We start from the raw sequence: 20459 nt of genomic DNA, 5'->3' as shown, positions 1-20459 counted from the left end.
TTTTAATCCCCACCCAAGGATTTACAGTCCATTTTAGCATCAATGTTTCCAGTTTCTCAGTAGATCCCATGAATAGACTCTTAATTAACATTTTATTTTGTTTTTGTTTTTAGAGTTAATGCAGAAGATAGTCAATTAGTATCTTCTTCACAAGAATCCCCAGGGTCCTATACCAGTTCTGAGTAAACATCCTCTTAGTTAATAAACAGCAAATATAGATCTACGGGGATGTGGATATAAAAGGATTTTTCTTCAAAGAGAATCAGAAACTATAGAGAATGAGCAGAGATTTCGTATTAAAAGAAAAAAGTCTGTTTTTTCTTCTGGCTAGATAATTGGTGTTTCCAGATTTTGTTAGGCAATTAAGTTGAACCAAAAGTTCATTTTTATTAGTACAGATATTATATGTATATATATATATATATATACACACTTGAAAATGCTGCCAACTATATGCTGACTGAAAAGAGAAATAGATTCACCAATGTTTACATTTGTTATTAAATATTTCTGGATTGTACTGTGAACTTGTTTTCCACTGAGAGTGAGGAAGCAGTGAAAAAAGATGGGTTAGACATAAATAACTGTTCTCATTACATTTAGGTTAATGATACAATAGAAATATTCCATGATGTATCAGCAACCAAAGCCCTTATAGAATTGATGGAAAGTAAGTATTTTCAGTATTATGTTGATTTGTTTACAAAGTTATTACCATAGAATCCACTCTATTCTGAATATGAACAGTGAAATTTGGAACTGGAAGTAAAATATTTGTGTAAAATTCAATGCACATATCTCAAAGAGTGTCTAAATTTACTTACAAAACCAGCACCATGAACAATAATTCTCAACAGTCTTTATTAAAAATTTGATAGGTACACATTCCTTTGTATTTGATAAAGGCTTGGGTACTTAAATGTTACAGGTTGTAAAGTAGTATTTCTTACATTGATAAAGGTATTTATAGAGAGGAAACTGTCTGAACAGTATAGTAAAATTATTCCAAATTTCTTGTATCATTTTAGCTAGATATTTAGATACTGACTTTGAGATTCACATTGTACTAAAATGAATAAAAGTTTATTAAATTAAAAGTTCTTATTGACAGTATGGTGGAAACCAAACACTAACCAAAAGTATATCATGAGAACATTACCATAGGTAGAAGAATAACTACAAAAATTTAGGCCTGAGAAGGTGCTTAAAATGAAAAGTATACAGAAAAGCTATATCTTACTGAAAGAAATTGATGTAAGATTATATTAGCAAGAAATGTAATTGACCTAACCTGAAAAATGTGTTCAAATGGATTCAGTACGATTGCAGGAGTTACTTCTCACCATTTTGGACAAAACTTTAAACAGAAAATAAAAAAGCCATTCTTCCGCATGGTAAAGAAGAGGAAGTTTAGAAAATGAGTGTCCAGAAAAGGAGCTGAAATAAGCAGGATCAATCTCGGATGCTGTCTGCTATGTGAAATGGTTAAAATCACGCAAGAGAGAGCATCAAAAACAAACAAAAAAAACAGAGCTCCGTAGAGTCGATTCATTCTTTTATTCTTTATATTACTTTAAATTTATACTCAGTAATGCTATTTCAACTTAGAATTTTTTTTCCCCCAGCTCTGATGAAATTCAGAAGAAATTTAACCATGAGAAACCACACAATGGTGAAAACGTTTATTCTTTTAGGACTAACCGATGATCCAAACTGGCAAATTATAATTTTCCTTTTACTATTTCTAACACATTTATTGAGTGTCACTGGAAATCTGACCATTGTACTGCTCACGCTATTAGATTCCCAACTCAAAACACCCATGTATTTCTTCTTTCAGAATTTTTCATTTTTAGAAATGTCATTCACATCCAACTGTATCCCCAGGTACCTATTCAGCATAATGGCTAAGGATAAAATGATTTCCTATGATGCTTGTATGACACAATTGTTTTTTGCCATTTTCCTGGGCGCATCAGAGTTTTTCCTGTTGACCGCCATGTCCTATGATCGCTATGTGGCCATCTGCAAACCCCTTCACTATATGACGATCATGAACAACAGAGTCTGTACCCAGCTGGTTGTTACCTCTTGGTTGGATGGGTTGTTAGCAATCTCTTCTGGGCTTATCTTGTGCTTGAGGTTGGAATTCTGTGATGCCAACATTATTGACCACTTTGGCTGTGACTATTCTCCTGTCCTGAAACTCTCCTGCTCAGACACACGGTCCATAGAATTGTTAGGTTTTATCACAGCCATTGTCATACTGCTGATTACACTGGCACTGGTGACACTCTCCTATGCGTATATTCTGAGAACAATTCTGAAGATCCCTTCTGCCCAGCAGAGGAAGAAGGCTTTTTCCACCTGTTCCTCTCACATGATTGTTGTCTCTCTCTCTTATGGCAGCTGCATTTTTATGTATATTAAACCTTCTGCAGTGGAAAGGGTAGCTTTAAACAAGGGGATAGCAGTGCTCAACACTTCAATTGCACCTCTCTTAAATCTTTTTGTATATACCCTAAGAAATAAGCAAGTAAAACAAGCCCTGAAAGACGTAATTAAAAGATGTATCTTTAGTACTTAAGAACAGTAGCTTTGGCTTTTATAAAAAAAGTGTATTGATAATTACAGCCTATATCAGCTATCTTGCTATTTTATCCCTTTATTTTACTTTTATATTATGATAGTGACTGATGCTCACGAATAGCCATTATTATTCAAACTATTCATATTTTCATCCTTTAATGATCTAACCGTACCCGTGATGTTCTGCATTGCTGAAATCACTTCATTCTTTACACTTAATTCTCTGATTTTGTGTATCCTAGTAATGTTCTTTTTTTTTTTTAGTAATGTTCTACCATGAATTCGTTTATTTAGTCAAATACCTCTGTCTATTTCTAGCATAGACATTCCAAGATACAGATCATTTGTGAATTATATAAGTACTCATTTACCTGATTTTGTAAGTCTCTAGGAAAGATTTCTTTCTGATACCATGTAACGTTAATGCTTTACAAAAATACTTGATGTTTTCAGAAGCATAATAAGGAACCTAAATTTTGTTATTTTTAGCTTCTGTTGAGTCAGAACTAATGGCAACTCCATGTGTTATATAGCGCAAAACTGCTCCATAGGGTTTTCTTGGCAAGTAATCTTTACAGAAGCACGGGGCTGATGGGTAGGTTTGAACTGCCAACCTTTGCATTAGCAGTCAATTGCAAACTCCCTGTGCCACCCAGGCTCCTTTCATGAACCTCAGTAAAAGTTTTGATCTGCAGCCTCAATGATAATACCTAAAAATTATCTCAAATCTCTATGATACTGTAAATCAAGTGGGCTTTTGCTTTTAGGAAAGAGTATTTTATACCGGAAGCTAATTTAAAGAGTCTAAATAGATTATCCTGGTGTCACAGAGCAAGTAAATGTTAGATCTTAATTTTATATGTAGGTTTGGAAATCCAAATCCTATGCAACTAACAACTGAGCAATATTCTCTATGTGAATGTAGTGGGATTGTTTAATCTGGTATTACTTTGGGATAAAGAATAATCATCCTAAATATTTAAAAATCTGTGCAAGGAGGTAGAGAAAATTGGCTATGTAAAACCTAGAAGATGTGATTAAAATCTATACTTTCAATCTCTGAAGTATATATCTTAACTTATAGACAACTGTTTTAAATCTCACAATATGCCATACTTTTCTCATGGGTGTGTTGTGACATGTACTCTTTTTTCTCCCTGAAATTTCTTTCTTTATGGTTCAAATTCCATTTCCTGAATGATTATTAATATTCTTCTAGTCTGTCTTGAGCTAAATGGACATTTCATTTCGTTATACATAATGTAGTTTTCAGTGGAGCCAACTCAATGGCAACTAACAACATCAGTCTTTCTTGAAAGTTCACTCTTTCCTAAAGGGTCACTTTTTATTGAGTGCATAGGAGTTTGTATAGCTCCACACCATCATAATATCTATCATCTATCTATCCATCCATCTATCTATCATCTCTCAACTATCTATCTATCAATCTATCTATCTATCTATCTATCTATCTATCTATCTATCTATCTATCTATCATCTATCTATCTATCTATCTATCTATCTATCTATCTATCTATCTATCTATCTATCATCATCTATCTATCTATCTATCTATCTATCTATCTATCTATCTATCTATCTATATCTATCTATCATCTATCTATCTATCTATCATCTATCTATCTACCTATCATCATTTATCTATCTACCTATCATCTATCTAATCTACCATCTATCTATCTATCTAGGTATACATATAGATATTAAGTGATTATCACTCACAAATAGCCATTATTATTAAATCTACTGCTGGCTTTATATATTTATGTAGGTACATATATATATATACACATAACAATCTAAGGTGTAAACCATAGTATTTTATTGTTTTAAATTAAATTTCCTGAAGAGCAACTCCACCACTAGTAATTTATGTTGATTAATTTTTCTCCATAGCACTTATTAGTATCAGTATCTATTGTACTTATTAGTACAATAGAGTAGGAGCTCTGTCTAATTTGTTCAACACATTATATTCAAAGCCTAGTGGGCTATTTGATACAACGTGGTGCTCCATTACATTTATGAAATATATAAATGCCAAGGGAATATTAAATGGTGAGGGAAACATCAAAAGCAGGTGGAAGGAATACACAGGGTCAGTATATCAAAAAAACTGGTCAACATTCAACCATTTCAGGAGGTAACATATGATCAGGAACCAGTAGTACTGAAGGAAGAGGCGCAAGCTGCACTGAAGGCATTGGCAAAAAACAAGGCTTCAGGAATTGATGGGATGCCAACTGAGATATTTCAACAAACGAATGCAGCACTACAAGTGCTCATTTATCTATGCCAAGAAATTTGGAAGAGAGCTACCTGGCCAACTGACTGGAAGAGATACATATTCATGCCTATTCCAAAGATCCAACCTAATGCAGAAATTATAGAACAGTATCATTAATAACACACACAGTAAAATTTTGCTGAAGACCATTCAAAAGCACCTGCAACAGTACATAGTCAGGGAACTGCCAGAAATTCCAACCGGGTTCAGAAGAGGACATGGAACAAGGGATATCACTGCTGATACCAGATGAATTTCGGCTGAAAGCAGAGAACACCAGAAAGATGTTTACCTGTGTTTTGTTGATTATACAAAGGCATTTGACTGTGTGGGTCATAACAAATGAAGGATAACGTTACAAAGAATGGGAAGTCCAGAACCCTCCACTGTGGTCATTAAGAACCTGTACATGTACTGAGGCAGTCCTTCGGGCAGAACGAGGGGATATGACATGGCTAAAGTCAGGAAAGGTGTGTGTCAGGGTTGTGTCCCTTCGCCATACTTATTCAATCTGTATGCTGAGCAAATTATCCAAGAAACGAGACTATATGAAGAAGAACTTGCCTCAGGATTGAAGGGAGGTTCATTAACAACCTGCGCTGTGCAGACAACAAAACCTAGGTCAGTGAAAGTTAAGAGGACTTGAAGCACTTACTAATAAAGATCAAAGACCACAGCCTTCAATATGGATTACACCTCAACATAAATAAAACAAAAATCCTCACAAATGGGCTAATAAGCAACAAAGAAAAGATAGAAGTTGTCAAGAATTTCATTTTACTTGAATTCACAATGAACACCCAAGGAAGCAGCAGTTGCCTCACATGCCTGTGAAAGCTGGACGATGAATAAGGAAGACAGATGAAGAATTGACACCTTTGAATTGCAGTGTGGATGAAGAATATTGAATATACCATGGGCTTCCGGAATAAAGAACAAATCTGTCTTGGAAGAAGTACAACTAAAATAGTCCTTAGAAGCAAAGATGCTGACACTTCCTCTCACGTACTTTGGACATGCTATCAGTGGGGACCAGTCCCTTGGAGAAGGACATCATGCTTGGTAAAGAAGAAGGTCAGTGAAAAAGAGGAAGACCCTCAATGAGATGAATTGACATAGTGGCTGCAACAATGGGCTCAAGCATATGAATAATTGTGAGGATGGCACAGAACTGGGCAGTTTTGGTTCTGTTGTACATAGGTTCGCTGTGAGTGGGAATTGGCTCGAAGGCACCTAACAACAACAACAACAAAAAAGATTTAAAAATAATCAGGGGACTCTATTTTGGCCCGGAGAGAGCATCAGTACGACTCATAGCAATATAAATCCTGGAAAAACTGAAAATGAATGACTTTCCCTAACCCAGTGAAAGAACTAAGGTTGCAAGGCAAACAACTAACCCTAAATCCAGACAGAGACAGATGCCAGCAGGGAGAAACAAAACCCAAATATTTGCTTATCTGTGGCAGAAGCCACCCTGACACTATAACAACAAAAACACAACCCACCGCAGTCGAATCGTTTCCGACTCATAGCGACTATATAGAACAGAGTAGAACTGTCCCATAGAGTTTCCAGGGAGCATCTGGTGGATTCGAACTGCCAACCTTTTGGTTAGCAGCTATAGCTCGTAACCACTACGCCACCAGTGTTTCCTCCTAACACTATAAAAAAAAAAAAAAAAACTATATATAAAAAAAAAAGAAGCACATAAATCATTTAACATTCAGCTAGATATTAGTAAATTGCTAAATACTGAGGGTGAGCAGCAGGAGGGTGTGAAGGTAAAGCAGGGGACAGGGAGGTGTTGAACTCTCCTAGCTGTACCTTCCAGAAAGCTCACCAGTTTCTCACAATTAAAATCACAGAAAGTGCCAAGCAAGCATTCCCCATGGTGCTAGCTGGAGTTGGAAAGCAGCAGTCACAGCTGAAACATCTCTCAGACATACTCCCCTACATCCTCTGTGGTACAAAAACTAAATCTCCCAGGAAGGGCAACACATATGTAGCCTGAGGGTTGCTGCTGTGGGAGAGGAATGCCAGCCACCTGACTAAACCCATATTTCCATTAAGGAATGGAAGTCTCAAAATTCAGGAAGATGTGCCATAAAGTTGTAGCCTGAGGGCACTGATGGAAATCCATGCAGTTGTGGCAGCAGAAAGGAGCTGGTGGTGGGGGGAGGGGACACGACTGTGCCCCTGGGGGAGGAGTAGAAATACAAGTTAAACTCAGCATTACATTTGGAAAAATGGCAGAATACTTGGGAAGGCTAACCACAGGAGACCTAGGTTCACAATATCTGCCTAAGATTGAGGCTTAATTAGAACATCAGAGACTGCTTCCCTCCTCAGCCCCCAGCCCACACACATACCATGCAAACACGTGTTGAGTAAACTCAACAGTGGAATACAGCTAGCAGAACTGCAAAAGAAGATTCTCTCTGGGAACTGTCATAGTGCTGAACAAAACTTACACTTAGTCAAAGTGAAAGCAAAGAGGTTTATTTGGGGAACAGAATGGCCAGGCTGGGAAATACAGTGTAATGCAAGTTCACAGAGCACCCAATTCACTGGAAACATGGTAGATCTTTTATGGGGTAAAATGGGGAAGGGAGTACTTGACCACATCACAGGAGGACTTTCACAAGCATGAGTCTGGGGCGTAAAAGAGTCACAAGACAATCACAAGGTAAAGTTTTACGCAGTTAATTGGTTTATGCTCTAACATAGGTTATAGATTTTTTGGAGTTAAACTAGTAAGAAATTTTCTGAGTTATCTATGTATACATTCTTCCTGGGGCATGCTGCACAAATATTCTCTGAGTCTATGCTGATAAACATTTCTTGACGAAAATTTCTTCATAAACCGCATCCTTGCCCTTTCCCTTGTTTGCTGAATGTGGTTAAAGGTTTACATTATGTTACTAAACTTTAAATCACAGGCTTTATTCTAAGGAAGGCAGAAAATCTGGTTCAGCTATATCATTATAAGTACATTAAATGTGGATGAAAGAGTGTCTTCAACAAATGGTGCTGTTAAATTAGATTTCTACACTCAGAAAAATAAAACAGGGCCCATACCTCACACCACACAAAAAATATAACTCAAAATGGATCAGGCACTTAAATGTTAAAGCTAAAACTATAAATTTCTTAGAAGAAAACAGGGGCAAAGCTATGAGATATAGTTTTTTTTTTTTTTAATGCTAGATTGTCAAACACATCTATAAGTATACAAGAACAGAAGACAAATTAGATAACTGCAAGCTCATAAAAATCAAATAATTATACTCATCAAAAGACTTTATCAATAGAGAAAAAAGACAACCTATAGACTTGGAATATATCTTGAGAAATGATATATCCAATAAGGATCTAATATCCAAAATATGTATAAAACTTTTACAACTTAGCAACAAAAAGACAATTAACTCACCGAAAAAATGGGCAAAGGACATGAACAGACACTTCACCAAAGAGGTTATCTGAGTGGCCAACACACACATGAAAAGATGCTCATTGTCATTAACCATTACAGTGATGCAAATCAAAACTGTAACGAGATATCACCTCACCCCTCTTAAAATGGCATTCATCATAAACACAGAAAACAAAAAAAATTTGGTCTGATTTGGGGAGATTGGAACACTTATCCACTGCTGGTGGGAATGTAAACTGGTACAACCTCTGTGGAAAACAATATGATGATTCCTCATAAAAATTAAAAATAGAACTACCATGAAAATATGACCTAGTAATTTCATTCATAGGCAAATACCTTTTGGATCTAATAAAAATGACATAAATATTATTCAAGAAAATGAACAAAGTAGGAGGCCTCATGCTACATGATCTCAGAAACTACTATACAGCCATGGTTGTCACAACAGTCTGGTATGGGTACAACGACAGACACATAGACCAAAATGGAACAGAATCAATGACCCAAATGTAAATTCATCTACCTATGGTCAACACAGATGAGCCTGGAAGACATTACACTGAGAAAAATAAGTCAATCACAAAAGGACAAAAGATGTAAGATCTCACTTTTATGAATTGACAAGAATGGGTAAATATGCAGAGATCAATATTCATTGCTGGTAACCAAGGTGGAGGGGGGATCATTCTCTAGACAGTAGTCACTTTTTACTCATGGTGATTGGAAAGGTGGTACTGAATGTGGGTGAAGTTTGCACAACTTGGCTAATATAATTGGTACTTCTAAGTTGTACACAACAAAATGATGAATTGTCAAATGATATATAATTTGCACCAACAATGACCAAAAATATATACACATAATAAAACAGACAGGGGATACTGATACTTATACTTCTTAGAGATAATCCTTCACGGCACCTGACTAGTTTCTTGGTTTGATGACTTAGGGTCATGGTCTCGTGGAATAATTCGGTCAATTGGCATATTATATTTCTTAAAGTTTTTTCCTACCTCTAGTTGGTGAGTAGTTTTATCTTAGATGGCTGCTAAGAACCTGCACTTAAAAGCTTATGAGCATCCATCTAAAAGTATTAGCTCTATGCATTTGGAGCATAAGAGAAAGAACGAAACCCCAAGAATCAGAGGAGGAAATGGACTACAGAACTGATTGTCTCCATGAACCACTGCCTCCTCTATGTTGAGACCAGAAGAACTAGAGGATGTCCATCTACCACTACTAAATGTTATGATCAGGAACACAGTAGATGAAACCTGATAGAAAGAAAGAAAAGTGTGGAACAGAACTTCAAATTCTGTAAAAATCCAGACTTAACTAGACCCACTGAGGCTAGAGGAATCCTTGAGAATATTGCCCTGAGATACGCCTTAAATTTTGAAGTGAAACTATCCTCTGAAGTGACCTTTTAACTAAATAGTAGGTTAGCTTCAAACATGAAGAATGTCACACTTTATTACTGTGTTCTTTTCAGAAAATTATCCAAAACGAGACCTGGAACTCTATAGGACTGCCTTTTTTTCCCCCAGTCTTGAAACGATTCTGCCTTTGAAAGGATGCAGTCTTATCAGTTTTTCATTGCTTTTATTGGTGTAAAATATTTGAATTTTCCTTCTGTGATAGGTTTCTGCCTTACATAGTTTTCATATTTTGCAGGTTTCACTGTATATGAGACAAAATGGATAACAGTTACTGTGAAGAATAGATTAGAAATTTGTGGGGGCAGTGAGACTGAGTTAATGAAAGCAGAACAACTGGAATGGAAATAATGAGAACCTTGACACAGTGTGAAGAATGCAATCAATGCCACTGAACATTATATATGTAGAAATTGTTGAATGGAAGTGTGTTTTACTGTATAATTTCACCAAAAACGCAACAAAATATTTAAAAAGGTGGTTCAGCTATACCAATATAAGTCAATGTAGACATTTTTCATAATGATAAAATGTTACATTCACAAAGAAGATAAAGCAACCCTAAATTGGTGTGCACAGCGTCAAAGTATTAAAAAAATAAAAATTAACAGTACTTTAGAGAGAATTAAAAAAAAATAAGCATTTTGGAGATACGAGTAGCTCTAATTATACAAAATAAAATAAAATAAGTAAAATTATAGAATTAAATTATGTGATTATACTCAATCAAGTAAAACTAAATAGAACACCGTACTTAACTAACAACACATAATTTTGAAATGTTCATGAAATGTTTACAAAAAATTTATCTTAAATCATCTGAAATTATTTGGATGTTGCTTTATGGCCATAAAGCAACATCCAAATAATTTCAGATGATTTAAGATAAATGAAGCATATTTTCTGACACATAAGAAGAATTAGAGAAAATTATTCCAGTAGAGTTGAAAATATAAATTAAATGAGCTAGATTTTAATAATATTCAAAAAATGACTAGAAACTCCAATATGTATGAACATTTAGTCAATATACTTATACATAGCCTATAGGTTGAAAATAAAATTGCATTAGAAATTAGAAAATAATTTCAACCAAATGAAATGAAAATAATAAAATTTCATATCAAAATTTGTAGACACAGATCAAGAAAACGTTATAAGAAAGGTTGAGTTATTAAATCAATGCCTTAAATAAACATGAGAACAGAAGAATAGGCTGAAAGATCGTCCATCTTGATGGATGATCTAAGTTTCTGTCTCAAGTTTTTAGAGAAATGACAGACTATACTTTGACCTAATTTGAAAGAAAATAGTGAAGAATAGAAACAAAATAAATACACACAATACATTAGAGAATATTAATAGAGGTAAAAGTTAATTAAAACAATAATAAAATACATATGCCCCTATGATGATAAAGAAAAGAAAAATACATGTATCCAGTATCAAAAATACTAAGGTGATTTTACTTCATATTTTAAAGATTTTTTTTACTGAAAAGGATTGTTTTTGAAAACCTCATGACAGTAGAATTGAAAATATTGACTAATGTGGGGTAAGGGGGAGGGTGGTGGTGAAGTAACTTTCCCCAATGCTAATAAAATGAAATAAAATGAAATAGACAACCTTAATTTTTCCATACATATAAAAGTAGTTTCATTATTAATAATCTTCTTACAAAGAAATCCCATGTAGTTTTTCTATGAAGTGCACTGGTTGTTTGCTATTATTGTTGTCTAAGTTTCATTGTTTTGTTTTGGAAACTTCTCAGTCACTAATATTGCTTCTCCTGTTTTTTTTCTTCTCTCTTTCTCTGGAACCCCAGTAATCCATAAAGCAGACGTTCTCATGGTATTCTCTATGCTTCTTATCTTCTCTAATTTTCCTTTAATATTTCTCAAATATTGGATAGATTCATCTGAGCTCTATTCCAATACACTAGTTCTCTCTTTGGCTGTGTTAACCTACACTTAAACTTCTCCACTGAATTATTAAGGACAGCTTTCAATATTACAGCTTTTTTCTTCAGTAATTCCAAGAACGTGGCTCTCAATTACAATTCTTACCATGATCTTTTGAACATATTAAACATAGCCATTTTAGTATTTATTCCTGTTGAGTCTATTTTCTATAGCAACTCTTCATCAATTATTATTGTTAGTTTTGTTTGATTTAATTTATATCACCTTATCTGTTCATGTACCAGGGTATTGTTTTCGACAGAATACAAGGTGTGTGACAAAGTTACAGAAATATACTGATGTTTAGGATGATGGTATCTTCCTACAGGAATTTTATGCTTCTTTCTAGCAAGTGGTTAGGGACACCAGTGTTCAAAGACATGTTAGTCCAAATCCATGAATTGATGTAATTTAAAGCTTTTCTTTGGGGACCAGCCTATTTTTCCTTCACTCTTAGTTCTAAGGTTTCTTCCTTTAAATCCTTACACATCTGCCAGTTTCATTGTACTGTGGTGGCTTTTGTGTTACAGTGATACTGGAAGCTATGCCACTAGTATTTCACATATTTCCAACATGTTATTTGGAGGGACTAGTCCTTGGAGAAGGACATCATGATTGGAAAAGTGGAGGGTCAGCAAAAAAGAAGAAGATCCTCAATAAGATGAATCAACACAAGGCCTGCAACAATGGGCTCAAGCATGGCAACAATTGTGAGGATGGCTCAGGACCAGGCAGAGTTTTATTCTGTTGTACACATGGTTGCTATGAGCAGAAACCAACTCAACATCACATAACAACAACAACAATCACTTTAAATCAATTTTTAAAGTATAAAAGTTTTCCATCTTCACAAACCTTACAAGCCCTACACTAAAGTTTTTTGTTCACCTACTTCTGATATGATGCCAGAAGATGAGCCCCACAGGTTGGAAGGCAATCCAAAGATGGCTGGGGAAGAACTGCCTCCTCAAAGTAGAGTCAACCTTAATGACGTGGATGGAGTCAAGCTTTTGGGACCTTCATTTGCTGATGTGGCAGGACTCAAAATGAGAAGAATAAGTTGCAAACATTCATCTATCCTGAAGTATAACACTGTCAGTGATAGGATAATATCCATACACCTACAAGGAAGACCAGTTAATATGACTATTATTCGAATTTGTACACCAATCACTAAGGCCAAAGATGAAGAAATTGAAGATTTTTACCAGCTTCTGCAGTCTGAAATTCATCAAAAATGCTGTCAGGATGCATTGATAATTACTAGTGTTTGGAATGTGAAAGTTGGAAACAAAGAAGAAGGACCCGTAGTTGGAAAATATGGACTTGGTGAAATAAATGATGCCAGAGATCGAATGATAGAATTTTGCAAGACCAAAGACTTCTTCATTGTAAATACATTTTTCACCAACATTAATGGCTACTACACAAGTGGACCTCACCAGCCGGAATAGACAGGAATCAAATCAATTACATCTGTGGAAAGAGATGGTGGAAAGGCTCAATATCATCCATCAGAACAAGGCCAGAGGCCGACTGTGGAACAGACCATCAATGGCTCATATGCAAGTTCAAGTTGAAACAGAAGAAAATTAGAACAAGTCAAGAAGAGCCAAAGTATGACCTTGAGTATATCCTGCCTAAATTTAGAGATCATCTCAAGAATAGATTTGACATGTTGAACACTATTGACTGAAGACCAGGCAAGTTGTGAAATGACATCAAGGACATCATCCATGAAGAAGGCAAGAGGTCATTAAAAAGACAAGAAAGAAAGAAAATACCAGAGTGGATAAAAGAAGAGACTCTGAAACTTACTCTTGAATGTCAAGTAGCTAAAGCAAAAGGAAGAAATGATGAAGTAAAAGAACTGAATAGAAGATTTCAAAGGGCAGCTTGAGAAGAAAAAGTAAAGTATTACAATGACACATGCAAAGAGCTAGAATACCAAAAGGGAAGAACATGCTTGGCATTTCTCAAGTTGAAAGAACTGAAGAAAAATTTCAGCCTCAAGTTGCAATAGTGAATGATGCCATGGGGAAAATATTAAAAGATGTGTGAAGCATCAAAAGAAATGGAAGGAATACACAGTCATTATACCAAAAAAACCGGTAAACATCCAACCGTTTCAAGAGGAAGCATATGATCAGAAACCGACGGTACTGAAGGAAGAAGCCCAAGTTTCACTGCAGGCATTGGCAAAAAATAATGATCCAGGAATTGATGGAATATCAGCTGAGATGTTTCAACAAACAGATGCAGCCCTGTAAGCTCTCACTCCTCTATGCCAAGAAATGTGGAAGAGAGCTACCTGGCCAACTGACTGGAAGAGATCCATATTTATGCCTATTCCCAAGAAAGATGGTCCAACAGAATGGGAAAATTATCAGACAATATTAATGTCACACTCAAGTAAAATTTTGCTGAAGATTATTCAAAAGCAGTTGCAGCAGTATATAGACAGGGAATTGCCAGAAATTCAGTCCTGATTCAGACGAGGATGTGGAACGAGGGATATCACTGCTGATGTCACATGGATTCTGGATGAAAGCAGAGAACACCAGAAGGAAGTTTACCTGTTTTATTAACTATGCAAAGACATTCGACTCTGTGGATCAATTATAGCAAATTATGGATAACTTTATGAAGAATGGGAATTCCAGAACACTTAATTGTGCTCACGAGGGACTTGTACATAGATCAAGAGATGGTCATTCAAACAGAACAGGGGGATACTGCTTGGTATAAAATCAGGAAAGGTGTGTGTCAAGGTTGTATCCTTTTACCATACCTATTCAATGTGTATGCTGAGTAAAAAATCTGAGAAGCTGGACTCTGTGAAGAAGAACAGGGCATTATGATTGGACGAAAACTGATTAACAACCTGCATTATGCAGAAGACACAACCATGCTTGCTGAAAGTCAAGAGGACTTGAACACTTTCTGATTAAGATCAAAGACTACAGCCTTCAGTACGGATTACACCTCAAGCTTAAAAAAACAGAATTGCTTACAACTGGACCATTAAGCAACATCATGATAAACAGACAAAAGATTGATGTTGTCAAGGATTTCATTTCACTTGGATCCACATCAACACCCATGGAAGCAGCAGTCAAGAAATCAAAAGACACATTGTGTTGGGCAAACCTGCTGCAAAAGACCTCCTCAATCTGTTGAAAAGCAAACATGTCACCTTGAAGATTAAAATGTGCCTGATCCAAGGCATGGTGTTTTCAATTGCATCATATGCATGTGAAAGCTGGACAATGAATAAGGAAGACAGAAGAATCAACGCCTTTGAATTGTGGTGTTGGTGAAGAATATTGAATACACCATGGACTATAAAAAGAACAAACAAAGCTGCCTTGGAAGAAGTACAGCCAGAATGCTCCTCAGAAGCAAGGAAGGCGAGACTACGTCTTACATACTTTGGACATGTTATCAGGAGGGATCAGTTGAAGAAGGACATCATGCTTGGTAAAGTACAGGGTCAGAGAAGAGGAAGACCCTCAACTAGATGGATTGACACAGTTGCTGCAACAATAGGCTCAGGCATAATGACAATTGTGATCATGGTACAGGACAGAGAGGTGTTTCATTTTGTAGTACATAGGGTAGCTATGAGTGGGAACCGACTCGATGGCACCTAACAACAACAACAGTTCTAATCTATTAGAAATGCTTTTCTGATTTATTTAGTCAGCTGTCTCTTCCATTATGGGCAAATATCTTGCAGGGAAAAAGAGACCTCCTTTGCTGAGATTACCTTTCTGAGTTCTTTAATATACTGTAACTTAATCCTAAAATTCTTCATTGCTTTTTTTTTTCTTTTTTCCCCACTCTCCAATACCTTCAAGAAACTTAAAAAAAAAAAAGTTATTCCTTTCCTAGTTGTTTCTGTACAAGGATTCTCATGAACTAACTGAGAATGGACTTCTTGTCATTTATATTTTCAGATTTACCCTGAGGATAAACAACTAAATCAGTGCATCTGAGGCTGGGTGGGTTTAAGAAACATTTTTCTAGGTGTCTTTTTAATTAATCAGCATGATGATAGGCCATTCCTTTGTCTTCTCCACTGTCATATTCCATGATTTTCAGGAGAAAATTCACTATGTGTATTTTCTCATTCATCTGAACTTGGATGCTGGTTCCTCTACTGTGTTGATTTGCAGTGTCAAACTGTTTTCATTTTTCAAGTGTTTGTAAAAGGATGCTAAGTAATTTTTCCTCTGTGTTGGCATGGTGGTTGACTTACCAAAAGTATAAAAATTAAATGCCTTGTCCTCGTGTCTTAATTATCTAGTGCCGTTATAACAGAAGTACCGTAAGTGGATGGCTTTAACAAAGAGAAATTTATTTTCTCACAGTTCAGGAGTCTAAAATTCTGAACACAGGGCACAAGCTCTAGAGGAAGGATCTCTCTTTTTGCTGCTTTTCGGGGAAGGTCCTTGTCTCTTTACTGCTTCTGTTCCTTTGTTCCTTGGTAGTCTGCGTATGGCATGGTACCTATGATACCAAAATGTGTTTGCTCTCCCTGGCTTAATCTGTTCTTTTATATCTCAAAAGAGTTTGATTTAAGGTAACATATGATCAAGAACTGTTGATACTGAAGGAAGAAGTCCAAGCTGCACTGGAGACATTGGTGGAAAAAAAAGGCTCCAGCAATTGATGGAATACCAATTGAGATGTTTCAGCAAACAGATGCAGCTCTGGAAGTGATCACTCATCTATGCCAAGAAATTTGGAAGATAGCTACCTACCAACCTAAGGGAAGAGGTCTATATTTATGTCAATCCCCAAGAAAGTTGGTCTAACACAGTGCAGAAGTTATTGAACAGTATCATTAATATCACACACAAGTGAAAATTTGCCGAAGAACTTTAAAAAGCAGTTGCAGCAGCACATCAACAGGGAACTGCCAGAAATTCAAGCTAGATTCAAGAGGACTTGGAACTAGGGATACCACTGCTGATGTGAGATGTATCCCAGTGGAAGCAGGGAATACCTGAAAGATGTTTACCTTTGCTTTATTGACTATGCAAAGGCATTCGAATTTGTGGATCTTAACGATTTATGACATTGCAAAGGATGGGAAATCCAGAACACTTAATTGTGCTCATGAGGCACCTGTACGTAGATAAAGAGGCAGTCACTTGATCAGAACAAGGGGACTCTACATGGTTCAAAGTCAGGAAAGGTGTGTGTCATGGTTGTATCCTTCACCATACTTTTTCAATCAATATGCTGAGCAAATTATCCAAGAAGCTGCACTGTGTGAAGAACAACACAGCATTAGAATGGGAAGAAGATGACACAATCTTGCTTGCTAAAGTGAAGAGGACTTGAAGCACTTACTGATGAAGATCAAAGCCCACAACCTTCGGTATGGATTACACTTCAACATAAAGAAAACAAAAATCCTCACAACTGGACCAATAAACAACATCATGAAAAGGGGGGGGGGAAGAAATTGTCAATGGTTTCATTCTACTTGGATCCACAATTAACACCCATGGAAGCAGCAGTCAAGGAATCAATGCATTGGGCAATTCTGGTGCAAAAGACCTCTTTAAAGTGTTAAAAAGCAAAGACGTCTCCTTGAAGAACAAGGTGTGCCTGGCCAAATCAATGGTGTTTTCAATCACCTCACATGCATGTGAAACCTGGACAATGAATTAGGAAGACCAAAGAATTGACACCTTTGAATTAGGGTGTTGGAGAAGAGTATTGAATATACCATGGACTGCCAAAAGAATGAACAAATCTGTCTTGGATGAAGTACAGCCAGAATGCTCCTTAGAAACAATGATTGCAAGACTTCATCTCATATACCTTGGACATGTAGCCAGGAGGGGTCAGACCCTGGAGAAGGACATCATGGTTGGTAAAATAGAGGGTCAGCGGGAAAGAGGAAGAACCTCAATGGGATGGATTGACACAGTCACTGCAGCAATAGGCTCAACCATAGAATGTTGTGAGAATGGCGTAGGACCGGGCAGTGTTTGGTTTTGTTGTACATAGGGTCAGTATGAATCAGAACCTACTTGACAGCACCTGACAACAACTGTCCTTCATGGAGGTCCCAGAAAGGCGATGCAGTGCTGGCACTGTCCATTTTCGATTGGTACCTGCATATTTTGCAGAACCATCTGTAAACCACCCAAGTTTTCTCTTGCTCAGTCAACTGATCATAAAGAATTCCCCATGAGGCCATAGGTGCAGACTGAGAGATGGAAGGAAATGTGACAGGAGTGCCATTTGAGTCACTTTCTCATGTAACTTACTTGTGCCTTCAGGTCCTGCTCAGGCCTGATCTCTTATATACCATTTTTATTTAATGATGGAGTACTACTGTGCACGTCCAACTGTATTATTCTGTGCACCAGACAACACCCAGTTCATGATGGGCAGCTCAGTCTGCATGATGACTTGGTTTCCCGTTGTGAAGTGTTCAGTCTCTACTAAGACCCGGTAACAAGCCAAAAGCTGTTTCTCAAAAGGAGAGTAGTTATCTTCAAAGGATATCAGGGCTTTGCACCAGAATCCTAAATGTCTGAACTGTGATTCACGAGTAGAGGTCTGCCAAGGACTCCAAGCAACATCTCTATCTGCTGCTGACACTTTAAGCACCATGGCATCAACAAGATCATATGGCCGAAGTGGCAGAGAGGTTTAAAGCACAATCTGGACCTGTTGCAGATTCTTCTTTTTGTCTGGGCCCTACTCAAAACTAACAGCTTTTCAAGTCACTTACACATGGGCTGGAGAATCAAACCCAGATGAGGGATATACTGCCTCTAAAATCCAAAGAGGCCCACCAGACATTGTGCTTCCTTTTTAGTTGTGAGTGAGGCTAGATGCAATAACTTATCCTTCACTTTAGAAGGAATATCTTGACATGCTCCACACGAGTAGACTCCTAGGTAGAAGGTGTCTCAATTTTTGTTGGATTAATATCCGACTCTGTAGCACACAAATGTTCTACCAGTATGTCCAGAATCATTAGCACTTCTTCCTTACTAGGCCCAATCAGCATAATGTCATCAATATAATGGACAAGTGTGATGCCTTGTGGGAGAGAAAAGTGATCAAGCCCCCTGTAGACTGTATTATCATGTAGTGCTGGAGAATTGTTATACCCCTGAGGTGTAGGGGCACCGTGTCTAAGTAGCCAATGCTATAAGTCCATAAAAGTCAGACTATTCTGATTATTGCTTTGACTCTGCTGTCCATTATGGTAACCACAACCACCTTGTCTTTGTTGACTAAGTACCACAACTTGACCTCTACCACCATGAGGTCCCATCGTCTCCATAGAAGTTCAGTGTCTTAATTCAGTTGGGGCAGCTCTCATTGTCAAATCTAACTTACATAAACTAGCTGTCACAGCAGTCTTCAAGGATTCAGGGGCTTCCTTCACAAATTTGTTCCTCACTGCTGTGGTGAAAGGTGTCCTCTTGGCACTCCATATGTGGGTCTATGAGTGTAACCTGATAAATCCCCTCTAAAATGTCAATTTCCCTAAGACTTTGGATACCTCCTTCTACAGTATATGAAAGCAGGGCTGGTACTTCAACTTTATTTAGTGTGGGCCACTCTGTAAACCATGCTTCAGCAACCCAGTCAAATACGCTATTAGATCTTTTCCTAATCTCTCAAGCTGAAACATTGAATGGAGAATCTGTGCTTAGCGTGCCCATATCAATAAACTCAGATTGATCCAACTTTGTGTTCTTGAGCCATTATCCCACACCCTTCATAGTCATTCCGACACATTTCCCCAAGTCTCTAGACAAATCAAGCAGTTGTTTTGGAGTGTAGTGTACCTTCCCTGGGGTCACACTTTGTACTTCACCTTTCCGGGCTCACTAGGACTTAAGTCTAGATATAGTTCCAGAGGATGGTGGTTCGAATCTACCAGGCACTCCTTGGAAATTCTATGGGGCAGTTCTACCCTGTCCTAGAGGATCGCTATGAATCGGAATCAACCAGATGGCAACGGGTACAGTTCCAGAAGTAAAAATGAGTGGTGGAGATGTGTCTTAAGAATATTCAGGAATGTCTTGTAAGGAATCTGCCAGAGGCGATGCTCCAGACAATGACTGAGATGTCGTTGTTGTTGTTGTTGTTGTCAGGTACCGTCAAGTCAGTTCTGACTCATAGTGACCCTATGCACAACAGAACGAAACACTGCCCGGTCCTGAGCCATCCTTACAATCGTTGTTATGCTTGAGCTCATTATTGCAGCCGCTGTGTCGATGCACCTCATTGAGGGTCTTCCTCTTTACCACTGACCCTGTACTCTCCCAAGCATGATGTCCTTCTGCAGGGACTGATCCCTCCTGACAACACATCTAAATTATGTGAGACGAAGTCTTACCCTCCTTGCTTCTAAGGAGCATTCTGGCTGCACTTCTTCCAAGACAGATTTGTTCATTCTTTTGGCAGTCCATGGTATATTCAATATTCTTCACCAACACCACAGTTCAAAGGCATCAATTCTTCTTTGGTCTTCCTTATTCATTGTCCAGCTTTCACATGGATATGGTGTGATTGAAAATACCATGGCTTGGGTCAGACGCACCTTAGTCTTCAAGGTGACATCTTTGCTCTTCAACACTTTAAAGAGCTCCTCTGCAGCAGATTTACCCAATGCAATGTGCATTTTGATTTCTTGACTGCTGCTTCCATGGCTGTTGATTGTGAATCCAAGGAA

At 37.2% G+C, this 20459-nt stretch overlaps 1 protein-coding gene across 1 annotated transcript; it reads left to right on the top strand.

Moving 5' to 3' along the window:
* Window positions 1-1627: 1627 nt before the first annotated feature.
* LOC100675910 (olfactory receptor 6C74-like) lies at window positions 1628-2813 on the top strand. The gene has a single exon (XM_003405505.3). It carries the CDS (start codon window positions 1631-1633, stop codon window positions 2585-2587), a length of 957 nt encoding a protein of 318 aa, XP_003405553.2. The 5' UTR covers window positions 1628-1630; the 3' UTR covers window positions 2588-2813.
* Window positions 2814-20459: the final 17646 nt, after the last annotated feature.

Source organism: Loxodonta africana, chromosome 4 (genome assembly GCF_030014295.1).
Source record: "Loxodonta africana isolate mLoxAfr1 chromosome 4, mLoxAfr1.hap2, whole genome shotgun sequence".
In the NCBI taxonomy this organism is placed as follows: Eukaryota; Metazoa; Chordata; class Mammalia; order Proboscidea; family Elephantidae; genus Loxodonta; species Loxodonta africana.
This window is presented reverse-complemented; position numbering and strand designations above follow the sequence as displayed.